This window comes from Loxodonta africana, unplaced genomic scaffold (genome assembly GCF_030014295.1).
Source record: "Loxodonta africana isolate mLoxAfr1 unplaced genomic scaffold, mLoxAfr1.hap2 scaffold_48, whole genome shotgun sequence".
Taxonomy (NCBI): domain Eukaryota; kingdom Metazoa; phylum Chordata; class Mammalia; order Proboscidea; family Elephantidae; genus Loxodonta; species Loxodonta africana.
The window spans coordinates 1171844-1184986 of record NW_026975196.1 but is presented as its reverse complement, the minus strand read 5'-3'; the positions used below and the strand labels follow the sequence as shown (position 1 = coordinate 1184986).

At 39.5% G+C, this 13143-nt stretch overlaps 1 protein-coding gene across 1 annotated transcript; it reads left to right on the top strand.

Annotated features, from left to right (window-relative positions):
• Positions 1–1925: 1925 nt before the first annotated feature.
• Positions 1926–2624, top strand: LOC135229720 (olfactory receptor 4C16-like). Its single transcript, XM_064279073.1, has one exon. It carries the CDS (start codon positions 1926–1928, stop codon positions 2622–2624), a length of 699 nt encoding a protein of 232 aa, XP_064135143.1.
• Positions 2625–13143: the final 10519 nt, after the last annotated feature.

Sequence of the window (13143 nt, the reverse complement as noted above, 5' to 3'; positions counted from 1 at the left end):
TTTCTGTCTAAATTTGTAAAAGAAGTCTTCATTGAAAGATGTGGTATTTCAAATTTCAATAATAATCATTAATTTTGGCAGGTCAGAAAACAAATTCAATAACAAAGCCAGTTACTGTCTCTCTTCTAACCACATTGCCCTACTTTTTCTGCTACTTTGCTCTGTTCCAGGAACATGGGGTTTTCAGCTACCAGAATAATACAAACTTTACTGGGGACTACAGTCATGCTTTGATCCAACTGCCTGGTGCTCCTGGTAACAACCACCACTCTTACTGCCCCAAATCTAAAATGCTTAAGCTAAAAACCTGAAGCATGAACTATTAAGCAATCATCACCCCTCTTTTAATTTGCAAATGTGAGCTCAGGAACTTTGAGTCCTCAAGGAGGTGTTTTTCAGCTTTTCAGAAATTGGAGGAAGAAAAATAGAAATGGGAATATTTGAGATATTACTGATTGTCAAAGAACTTTCATTTGTGCTTATTAGCAAATGTGAAGTATTGAATATCATTAAGATGTTTGAAGGCAAAAATAGATTTTTTAGAAGCTAATAAGTGTTTACGGAGCACTGATGGTGCAGTGGTTAAGAGTTTAGCTGCTAACCAAAAGGTCAGAAGTTTGAATCCACCAGGCACTCCTTGAAAACCCTATGGGGGGGGTGCAGTTCTACTCTATTCTAAAGGGTCACTATGAGTAGGAATTGAATCACAGCAATGGGTTTGGTTTTGGTTTAATAAGTTTTTATAGGATTACTATGAGTCAGAAGCATCTTGAATACATGGAGTAAATGAATGTTTCTTACTCCTTTTTTTCAAGCTGGAATTTCTGGGAGAGAGTGTTCAGTAAACAAGTGGAATTCATATGTATTTGTTGGTCCCCGAGTGGGGCAAACAGTTTGTTCTTGACTGTGAACCTAAAGTGTGGTAGTTTGAACCAACCCAGCACCATCATTGAAGAAAGGCTTGGTGATCTGTTTCTGTAAAAATTACAGCTAAGAAAACCCTATGGAGTAGTTCTACTCTGTGACACATGGGGTCTCCATGAGATAGAATTGACTTGATAGCAACAGGTTTTTTTTTTTTTTTGGCTTATTTTTTACGTTATATAAGAATGTCTCACTAATACGGAATGTCTACATCTATGTATAAATAAGACATTCTTTAAAAGAATGGGAATAGTGTGTGACTTTATAACATTAAACTCAAAAGAGAAGGCTGATGTATCCTAAATGCTGAGTGAAAAACAATGCAAATCATGGGCCCCAAGGTCTACTGAATATGAAAAAGAAGAAACTAAATAACAAGTTGGAACCATATATCCTGATTTTGTATCCCTCAAGTAAACCAAATTAACAAAAGCAGAAACATATTAAAGCTAAAAAGCAGGTGCATTTAAGAGTGATTTAAGAAAGTATCTTTCATAAGCTTATCTGAGACTTAAAATCGTCCTATGAAGAGGTCATTATAAATTTAGGAACAAAAAGATGAAGTGACTCATTAAGTAACAACAGCTAGAATGTCCCTGATGAGGGATAGTTAATTTTGCAAAAATGTCCCATAACACCACATAGCACCACAAATTAATTTACTTAAAATATTTCACAGTGTTGCATATCTCCTTATATTAATTCCTGTATCTTTTTTTTCAGATAAACCATTTCATATTTGTACCTTCTCCTCATTCATGAAATCATGCTGCTGAATAATAATGTGACTGAGTTCATCTTGCTTGGGGTTGACACAAGAGCCTGTTAAAAAGAAAATAGTGTTTGTCTTTTTCTTGCTTTTCTACTTAGGGACATTGTTGGGTAACTCATTGATTATTGTTACCATCAAGACCAGCCAGGGACTTGGTAGTCCAATGTACTTTTTGCTTTTCTATTTATCCTTATTGGATACCTGCTTCTCTACTTCCACAGCCCCTAGAATGATTGTGAATACCCTTCTGAAAAATAACACTATCTCTTTTAGCGAGTGCATGATCCAAGTCTTTTCATTCCATTTCTTTGGCTGCCTGGAGATCTTCATCCTTATCCTCATAGCTGTTGACCACTATGTGGTCATCTGTAAACCCCCGCACTACATGAGCATCATGAACCGGCGGATCTGCAGCGTGTGGGTAGCTACAGGCTGGGTAGCGTCCTGTGTGCATTCTTCAGTTCAGATTTTTCTGACCTTGAGTTTACCTTTCTGTGGTCCCGAAGTGATTGATTGCTATTTATGTGACTTGCAGCCCTTGCTGAAACTTGCCTGTACAGACACCTATGTGACCAACCTACTATTGGTGTCCAATAGTGGGGCCATTTGCACAGCAAGTTTTGTCATGCTGATGTTCTCCTATGGTATCATCTTGCATTCTCTGAGAAACCACAGTGCTGAAGGGAGGAAAAAAGCCCTTTCTACCTGCACCTCCCCTGTCATCATAGTCATCTTATTCTTTGGTTCTTGTACATTTATATACACACGCCCCACAGCCACCTTCCCCATGGATAAAATGATAGCTGTGATTTATACAATCAGAACACCTTTGATTAACCCTCTGATTTATATGCTGAGAAATGCTGAGGTGAAAAATGCCATGAGGAAGTCACGGAGCAAGGAACTTATTTCAGATGACCAAAGATGAATGGAAGTTTCAAATCTGTCTTCACAGCGTGAATTGACCTAGAAGGATTCAACAGAAAATAGTATCTTCTTATTTTGGATTTAATAGAATCCTATCTTTGGAATTGAGTGCTAGTTTCTTCAGGAAAATAGACAATACGAACACATACACTGGTTGTCAATTTCATGTCAAGGAAGAGACCACGCCAGGTACAAACAGGTGTGTAAGGCCCATTGCCTTAGATTTTTCACAATGGTCTCTCTGCCTCTGTTGGATGTCTGTGAGCACTTGTAATTTTGATCTGGTGTTTTCTCTGTCCTTCTTCATGTCGATTTGTGGTGTTGCTTGACTATCAAGCAAAGGTTGGCAGTTCGTACCCACCCAGCAGGGCAATGGAGAAAAGGGCCTGGTGAATCCACTTTTGTAAAGATTATAACCAAAAAACCATAATGAGTTTGTTTGTTATTTTTATTGTGATTACAGTTAGCCTCTAGATTCTTAAATTCCCAGACTGGTAGATTTTCTCTTTTCAAAACTGAATATGATAACCCAGAGGAGGGGTTTGGGGCTTTGGAACAGAAATATGTATGTCGCAGATGGAAATTTCAGTGAGTTTTCAATACAAATCAGAGAAGAGAATAAATTGAGTAGAGAGAACTGAATGTTTATATAAAATGTATGTTTCTGCATGCAGGGGGGATGGATAGCAACTTTTGACACTATCCACCTGACGCCACAGTCTCTAATTACATGATCATTAAGAACCCAATTTCAATTTCCTTTCTTATTTGTATTTTTATCTGTACAGAAAATTAGACATGAATGTTTTTGTTTGAGACTTCCATTTCTATTTTTGTACCATACTGTGTTAAAGTTATTAAATTTGCACCAATTTTACTGTACCAAGATCTTTGGCATTTCTTTAGCTAGAGAAAATGACCATCTATTATTCTGTGTGGACATGGAACGCTGTAGAATCAGAAGAATTATAGTGACGTGTATACATCTCTTATTTTTTTTCAGATTCTGCGAATTACCAGGTGAAATTTATCCCAAGTCGTTTACCACTGATTACAAAATCTAGAGTTTTATTCAGCTATTGGAAGTTTTTTATAGTAGTAGGTTCCAGTTGGAAGAGTTTTACTGCTGTCTTCTTCTGTTTCAAGGAAAGAAAAAAACAAAAAGGGAGTGTGTATTGGATCCAATGTAGGTGTCTACCCAGAAACACTTCATCTATTATGTCTCCTGGACATGTAGTAAATATGAAGCCTCTGGTGCCACTGTCACCAAGTCTCTTGCAGGAAGAAATTGTGTGTTAGATCAGGGTCAGGATTTTATAAGAAAAGTGGCAGAACTGCAAAGAAGACTGAAGGTACAGCCTCAAAAGAAGTCCTTTGCTGAATTCAGCATCCTGATAGAAAGAGAATAGAACTCTCAGGGTAAAACAGGGAAATGTTTGTGCAGAACGGTGAGAACCATGAACCCCAAAATTCATCTGAAGCAATTGTTGTGCAATGACAATTGTTTTCCACAACTTTCTCCTATATCCCTTATTACTTCCAAAGGTCTAACCAGGGACAAGTCTCAGGAAAATCAAGGCAGTAAAATACAACCCTTCCTCTTAGAAAATGATATGTTGTTGCTGTTGTTAGGTGCCGTCAAGTCAGTTCCAACTCATAGCTACCCTATGCACAACAGAATGAAACACTGCCCGGTCCTGCGCCATCCTTACAATTGTTGTTATGCTTGAGCTCATTGTTGCAGCCACCATGTCAGTTCACCTCATTGAGGGTCTTCCTCTTTTCTGCTGACCCTGTACTCTGCCAAGCATGATGTCCTTCTCCAGGAACTGATCCCTCCTGACAACATGTCCAAAGTATGTAAGATGCAACATCACCATGCTTGCCACTAAGGAGCATTCTGGTCACACTTCTTCTAAGACAGATTTGTTCGTTCTTTTGGCAGTCCGTGGTGTATTCAATATTCTTCGCCAACACCACAATTCAAAGACGTCAACTCTTCTTCAGTCTCCCTTATCCATTGTCCAGCTTTCACATGCATATGACGCAACTGAAAATACCATGGCTTGGGTCAGGCGCACTTTCATCTTCAGGGTGACATCTTTGCTCTTCAACACTTTGAAGAGGTCCTTTGCAGCAGATTTACCCAGTGCAATGCGTCTTTTGATTTCTTGACTGCTGCTTCCATGGCTGTTGATTGTGGATCCAAGTAAAATGAAATCCTTGACAACTTCAATCTTTTCTCTGTTTATCATGATGTTGCTCATTGGTGCAGTTGTGAGCATTTTTGTTTTCTTTATGTTGAGGTGCAGTCCACACTGAAGGCTATGATCTTTGATCTTCATTAATAAATGCTTCAAGCCCTCTTCACTTTCAGCAAGCGAGGTTGTGTCATCTGCATAACGCAGGTTGTTGATGAGTCTTCCTCCAATCCTGATGCCCCGTTCTTCTTCTTATAGTCCAGCTCCTCAGATTATTTGTTCAGCACACACCTTTCCTGACTTTAAACAAATCAGTATTCCCTTGTTCTGTCCAAACAACAGCCTCTTGATCTATGTAAAGGTTCCTCATGAGCACAATTAAGTGTTCTGGAATTTGCATTCTTCACAATGTTATCCATAGCTTGTTATGATCGACACAGGCAAATGCCTTTGCATAGTCAATGAAACACAGCTGCTTTCAGCCAGGATCCATCTGACATCAGCAATGATATCACTGGTTCCACGTCCTCTTCTGAAACCAGTCTGAATTTCTGGCAGTTCCCTGTCGATATACTGCTGTGGCCGTTTTTGAATGATCTTCAGCAGAATTTTGCTTGCATGTGATATTAATGATATTGTTCTATAATTTCCACCTTTGATTGGATCACCTTTCTTGGGAATAGGAGTAAATATGGGTCTGTTCCACTCAGTTGGCCAGGAAGCTGTCTTCCATATTTCTTGCCATAGATGAGTGAGCACGTCCAGTGCTGCATCTGTTTGTTGAAACATCTCAGTTGATATTCCATCAATTCCTGGAGCCTTGTTTTTCACCAATGCCTTCAGAGAAGCTTGGGCTTCTTCCTTCAGCACCTTCAGTTCCTGATCATATGCCAGCTCTTGAAATGGTTGAGTATCAACTAATTCTTTTTGGTATAATGCTCTGTGTATTTCTTCCATATTCTTTTGATGCCTCCTGTGTCATTTAATATTTTCCCCATGGAATCCTTCACTATTGCAACTCGAAGCTTGAATTTTTTCTTCAGTTCTTTCAGCTTGAGAAAGGCTGAGCATGTTCTTCCCTTTTGGTTTTCCATCTCCAGCTCTTTGCACATGTCATTATAATACTTTGTCTTCTCGAGAGGCCCTTTGAAATCTTCTGCTCAGTTCTTTTACTTCATCAATTCTTCCTTTTGCTTTAGCTACTCGACATTCGAGAGCAAGTTTCAAAGTCTCCTCTGACATTCATCTTGGTCTTTTCTTTCTTTCCTGTCTTTTCAGTGACCTCTTGCTTTCTTCATGTATGATGTCCTTGATGTCATCCCACAACTTGTCTGGTCTTCGGTCAACAGTGTTCGATGCATCAAATCTATTCTTGAGATGGTCTCTAAATTTAGGTGGGATATACTCAAGGTCATATTTTGGATCTCATGGACTTGCTCTGATTTTCTTCAGTTTCATCTTGAACTTGCATATGAGCAATTGATGGTCTGTTCCACAGTCTGCCCCTGGCCTTGTTCTGACTGATGATATTGAACTTTTCCATCATCTCTTTCCACAGATGTAGTCAATTTGATTTTTTGTGTGTTCCATCTGGTGAGGTCCATGTGTATAGTCACCGTTTATGTTGGTGAAAGAAGGTATTTGCAATGAAGAAGTAGTTGGTCTTGCAAAATTCTATCATTTGATCTCGGGCATTGTTTCTATCGCCAAGGCCATATTTTCCAACTCCTGATCCTTCTTTGTTTCCGACTTTCACATTCCAATCGCCAGTAATTATCAATGCATCTTGATTGCATGTTCGATCAATTTCAGACTGCAACAGCTGATAAAAACCTTCTGTTTCTTCATCTTTGGCCGTAGTGGATGGTGCGTAAATTTGAATAATAGTCGTATTAACTGGTCTTCCTTGTAGGCATATGGATATTATCCTATCACTGACAGCGTTGTACTTCAGGATAGATCTTAAAACTTTTTTTTTGATGGTGAATGCAACACCATTCCTCTCCAAGTTTTCATTCCCAGCATAGTAGACTATATGATTTTCTGATTCAAAATGGCCAATACCAGTCGATTTCAGCTCACTAATGCCTAGGATATCGATGTTTATGTGTTCCATTTCATTTGTGATGATTTCCAATTTTCCTAGATTCATACTTCATACATTCCTGGTTCTGATTATTAATGGATGTTTGCAGCTGTTTTTTCTCATTTTGAGTCGTGCCACATCAACCAATGAAGGTCCCGAAAGCTTACTCCATCCATGTCATTAAGGTCGACTCTACTTTGAGGAATCAGCTCCTCCCCAGTCATCTTTTAAGTGCCTTCCAACCTGGGGGGCTCATCTTCCAGCACTATGTCAGACAATGTTCTGCTGCTATTCATAAGGTTTTCACTGGCTAATGCTTTTCAGAAGTAGACTGCCGGGTCCTTCTTCCTAGTCTGTCTTAGCCTGGAAGCTCAGCTGAAACCTGTCCTCCGTGGGTGACCCCGCTGGTATCTGAATACCAGTGGCATAGCTTCCAGCATCACAGCAACACACAAGCCCCCACAGTAGGACGAACTGACAGGCATGTGGGGGTAGAAATGATATACATGAGGTAATTATAGTACCTAGCTAATATGTATGAAGAGAAGTGGGGAACCACTTTACTATGGGAGTTAATCTTGAAGGTGTTAGCATAGAAGGACAGAATATAATTATGGAGATTGAAAAAATTTTTGGCATCAGGGCTATCAACAATGATTTGCAATTTGATGATTTGCCAAGGACACCTGAAGCTGGCTTTTTAAAGTATATGTTTTAAGGTGTTGTATCAGGTTTCTACTACGGCTGTAACAAATTACCACAAATGTAGTGCTTAAAACACCCCAAAATTATTAAGTTCTCTAGGCTGACAATCTGACATAGGTCTCACTGGGCTAAAATAAAAGTGTCAGTATGGTTGCATTTCTTTCGGAGGTTCTAATCTTTTCTAGAATCTAGAGGCCACCCATTTTCCTTGGATCCTGACTGTCCTCCTAAATCTCCAAAGTCAGCTTCATTGTGTATCTTTGACCATTTTTCCATTACTACATCTCCCTATTTCTCTTCTGCCTCTCTCTTCCACCTTTAAGGATACTTGCAATTATGGTGTGCTCACCTGGATATTACAGGATAATCTTCCTATTTTAAAGTTAGATGATTAACAACCTTAATTTTGTCCATAACCTTAATTATACTTATTGGAAATTATAAATTCTTCAGATATAGATTGAAATGATAAATACTTTAGATATAGATTTTGGCTTCTTTCTCCAAAGTCTCTCCAACTACAATATTTGAGGCTTACAGACTATGTGATCCATTGACATAATATCCCATAAACATTCCCTGGGACACAATACCTATTTGTGTGCAAAAGAAGTGCGAAATTGTTGTCCTGATCTCAGTCTATTGATATTACCATATATTCCATCACCCATAAGCAGCCAACCTGATAGTAAAGAGTAGAGATAGATATATGCTCTTGAATAGACTCTACCCATGGAAACTTTTGCACAACAGAACACAATGTTGCGTGGTCCTACATCATCCTCACAAATGCAGGCTTCTTCAAGTTCATTGTTATGTCTATCATGTCAATCCATCGCACCAAGCGTCTCCCTCATCCTTGTTTTAACTCTGCTTTGCCAGATATGATGTTCTATTCTAGCTATGGGTCCCTTTTAATGATGTGTCCAAAGCATGCAAGTCAGAAAATGCTCTGTTGTAATCCATAGCGTTTTAATTGAATGATTTTCAGAAATAGATCACCTTTCTTCCTAATCTTAGTATAGAAGCTCTGTTGAAACCTGTCCCTCACAGGCAGAATGGATTTCTCCTGCCTGTATGGTATGTTGTTTGTTGTTAGGTGTTATCAAACTGGCTCCCATTCATAACAATCCTATGTACAACAGAAAAAAATAATATACAGTCTGGTCCTGCAGCATCCTCACAACGGTTGTTATACTTGAGCCCATCATTGCAGCCACTGTGTCAATCCATCTCGTTGAGGATCTTCCTCTCTTTAGACACCCTGTACTTTACGAAGCATGATGGCCTTCTCCAGGGACTGACCCCTCCTGATAATATGTCCGAAATATGTGAGACGTAGCCTCACCATCCTTGCTTCTAAGGAGAATTCTGGTTGCACCTCTTCCAAGATTTATTTGTTCTTTTGGCAGTCCCTGTATATTCAGTATTCTTTTCCAACACCACAACTCAAAGGCGTCAATTCTTCAGTCTTCCTTTTTCATTGTCTAGCTTTCCCATGTGTAGGAGGCAACTGAAAACACCATGGCTTGGGTTAGGTGCACCTTAGTCTTCAAGATAAAACCTTTGCTTCTCAACACTTTAAAGAGGTCTTTTGTAGCAGATTTGCTCAATGTCATACATCTTTTGATTTCTTAACTGCTGCTTCCATGGGTGTTGATTTTGAATCCAAGTAAAAGGAAATTAATGACAACTTCAATCTTTTCTCCATTTATCATGATGCTGCTTATTGGTCCAGTTGTGAAGATCTTTATTTTCTTTATGTTGAGGTATAATCCTTACTGAAGGCAGTGCTCTTTGATCTTCATCAGTAAGTGGACTTTCAGCAAGCAAGGTTGTGTCATCTGCATAACACAGGTTTAATGAGTCTCCCTGCAATCCTGATACCACATTTCTTTATATAGTCCAGCTTCTTGGATTATTTGATCAGCATACAAATTGAATAAGTGTGGTGAAATGATATAGCCCTGATACATAACTTTACTGACTTAAGACCACGCAGTATCCCCTTGTTCTATTCAAATGACTGCCTCTTTATCTATGTGTTCTGGAATTCCCATTCTTCCCAGTGTTCAATAATTTGTTACAGTTTACACAATTGAATGCCTCTGCATAGTCAACAAAACACAGGTAAACCTCTTTCCTGTGTTCTCTGCTTTCAGCCAGAATTCATCTGACATCAGTTACGAGATCCTTGGTTCCAGGTCCTCTTCTTGAATCTGTCTTGAATTTCTGGCAGTTCCCTGTCAATATACTGCTGCAGCTGCTATTGAATGATCTTCAGCAAAATTTTATTGTGTGTGATATTAACCATATAGTTCGATAATTTCTCTGTCTAGTTTGATCACCTTTCTTGGGAATAAACATAAATATAACTCTCTTCCGGTGGGTTGGCCAGGTAACTGTCGTCCAAATTTCTTGGCATAAATGAGTGAGCACTTCCAGTGCTACATCTGTTTGTCAAAACATCTCATTTGGTATATTGTCAATTCCTGGAGCCTTTTTTGCCAGCTCTTTCAGTGTAGCTTGGACCTCTTCCCTTCGGCCATCAGTTCCCGATCACATGCTACCCAAAATGGTTGGTATAGTGACTCTGTGTATTTCTTCCATCTCCTTTTGGTCCTTCCTGCGTCTTTTAATATTTTCCTGTAGAATCCTTCAGTATTTCAACTCAAGAATTGAACTTTTTCTTCAGTTCTTTCAGCTTGAGAAATGCAGAACATGCTCTTCCCTTTTGGTTTTCCAGCTCTAGGTCTTTGCACATGTCATTATAATACTTTAATTTGTCTTCTCCTGTTCCCTTTTGAAATCTTTTCAATTCTTTTACTTCATCATTCCTTCAGTTCCCTTTAAATACATTAAGAGCAAGTTTCAGAGTCTCTTCTGACATCCATTTTGGTCTTTTCTTTTTTTTTCTGTCTTTTTAATAACCTCTTGCTTTGTTCATGTATGATGTCCTTGATGTCATTCGACAACTCGTCTGGCCTTCGGTCATTAGTGTTCAATGTGTCAAGTCTATTCTTGAAATGGTCTCTAAATTTAGGTGGGATATATTCAAGGTCGTGCTTTGGATCTCGTGGACTTGTCCTAATTTTCTTCCATTTCAACTTGAACTTGCATATGAGCAATTGATGGTCTGTTCCACAGTCACTATATATGGTATACAGCATGGGAAAATAAAACCATCCTCCAATAATCCACTGTATGTTTCACTCCTACATTCTGTGGGACCTGATGCTTCAAGGTTGCAGCATCTCAGGAGCTTTCCAGGTGAACTAACTTACTTTTTTCTGTATTCTTCCTTAAGTGGTTGCGATGTTCTCTCTTCAGTTAAGTCAGTTACCTATCATTATGTTTTGAAAAATATATGAAACTCTTTCAGAAACTGGCATTTCCCAGGGGTTTTTTTTGGTCATCATGGACTAAGTGGTAATTTTCTTTTTTTTAACTTTTAACAAACAAAAGAGATGAAACAAGTTTTTATGGATAGCTCATCATATTTAACAGAAAATGGTATTCTTTATTTTTAAATCTGAATTTATACTTTTCTTCTCTATAGAACAAAGCCATAAAAAGAAGAAAACTGGAGGCGGGGCCAAGACGGCGGAGTAGTTGGACACTACCGCGGATCCCTCTTGCAACAATGACTCGGAAAAACAAGTGAATCGATCACACACATAACAATCTACGAACTCTGAACAACAAACACAGATTTAGAGACAGAGAATGAACAAATACAGGGAGGCAGCGATTGTTTTCAGAGCCTGGAGCCAGCGTACCAGTCAGGTGACCTTCGGAGCCCGACTCGGGCCAGAGCCCAGGGGGGCTGGCGGCACAGACAAGGGGCCCAGCCCTAGCCCCCGAAATCATTCCGGGAGGGGGCCCAGCCGGTTCGAGCGGGCCGCGTGGTGGTGCAGCCGGTGGGAGAAGTCCCCGGGAGGCAGCGACTGGTCTTGGAGCGGGGAGAGCAGCGTCCCAGCCGGGAAAAAAACATCATTTGGTTTCCCTTTCCTGCAATGAGCTCCCCAAATCTGCCCTTCACGAAGGGAAGGTTTCCTCTGGAGCCCTCTCTTGTGGTAGCCCTGTTCTGGAAGAGGAACGAGTATGCAGTGTTAGCATTAAGCTATTGTGAAGCCTCATTTTTGCCCAGGGAAAACAAAGCGCCTGGTGAAATCCTAAGAAACACTGTTGCTTTTCCACAGTTCAAAGCACGTAACTACACACTGTATTCCAAATAAAAGCACATAGAGGTAACATCAGCCTGCATGTTTCTCTGTGAAAGGGAGAACTCCCTGACTTCATCCAGTCCTCTGACCAAATAGACATAATGAGAGAAACTTTTTTCCTTCCTCTTTCCTGCAATGAATTCCTCATTTGCTCTTGCAAACACAAGGCTTCTTCTAAAAAACTACATTGAAGTGGATTTATCCTTCCAGAGGGGCAACTACATAGTATTAACTTTAAGAGATTGTGAAATCACCCAGGGAGAAAAAGGCCTTTTGTATTCTCTTTTCTGCCTGAACTCATTCAACTCATACTTGAGAAGCCAAGGTTTCCTAGCACAAACTGCATAGCAGTAACCTCTGTCCTGGCAGAGGAAATCCTATGTAGTGTTGCCCTGTAAGCACAATGAGGCCCAGGGAAAACACAGTGCATAGTGAAATCCTAGCAAACCCATGTCTTTCCCCACTTGAATGCATATCAATTTCAGTTCTTTGTCAAGAAAAGAGCTCAGAAGCAAAGACAAATTTTGTGTTTCTCAGTGAAAAAAGGAACACCCTGACATCATCCATTCCTATGACGAAAGCAGTTAAAATGAGAAAACCTTCACTTGGTTTCACTTTCCTGCAATGAGCTCGGCAAATCTACCCTTCAGGAAGGGAAGTTTTCCTCCTAAGAACTCCCTTGTGGTTGCCGTGTTCTGGAAGTGGAACCAGTATTCAGTGTTAGTGTTAACCTATTGTGAAGACTCATTTTTGCCCAGGGAAAACAAAGCACCTGGTGAAGTCCTAACAAACACAAGGCAAGACAAAAAGGCAAAAATGCAAAGCAAGGCAAAGCAAGGAAAAAGGCAAAAAGATAAAAAAGCAAAAAGGCAATGAAAGGAGAGGAAGAAAGGCTAAAAGGCAAAGTAAAAAGCAATGCAAAAAGGAAAACAGATAAGGCAAAAGTTAAAACGGAAAAATGGCAAGGAAAAAAGGCAAAAAGCCTAAAGACAAGAGAAAAAGGCAAAAAGGGAAAAAGCAAGGCACAAATGCAAGGAAGGTAAAGAGGAAAAAAGCAAAAAGGAAAAAGCAAACAAGTAAAAAGGAAAAAAGGCAAGGTAAAAAGAAAAAAGCAAAAAAGGTAAGGCAAAAAACAATAAAGGCAAGGAAAAAGGCAAAAAGGCAAGGCAAAAGGGCAAAAAGGCAACAAGATAAGGCAAAAAAGAAAAGAGGCAAGGAGGGAAAAACTCAAAAAGACAAGGCAAAAAGTCAGAAAGTCAAAAGACAAGTCAAGGCAAAAAGGCAAAAAACAACACAAGACAA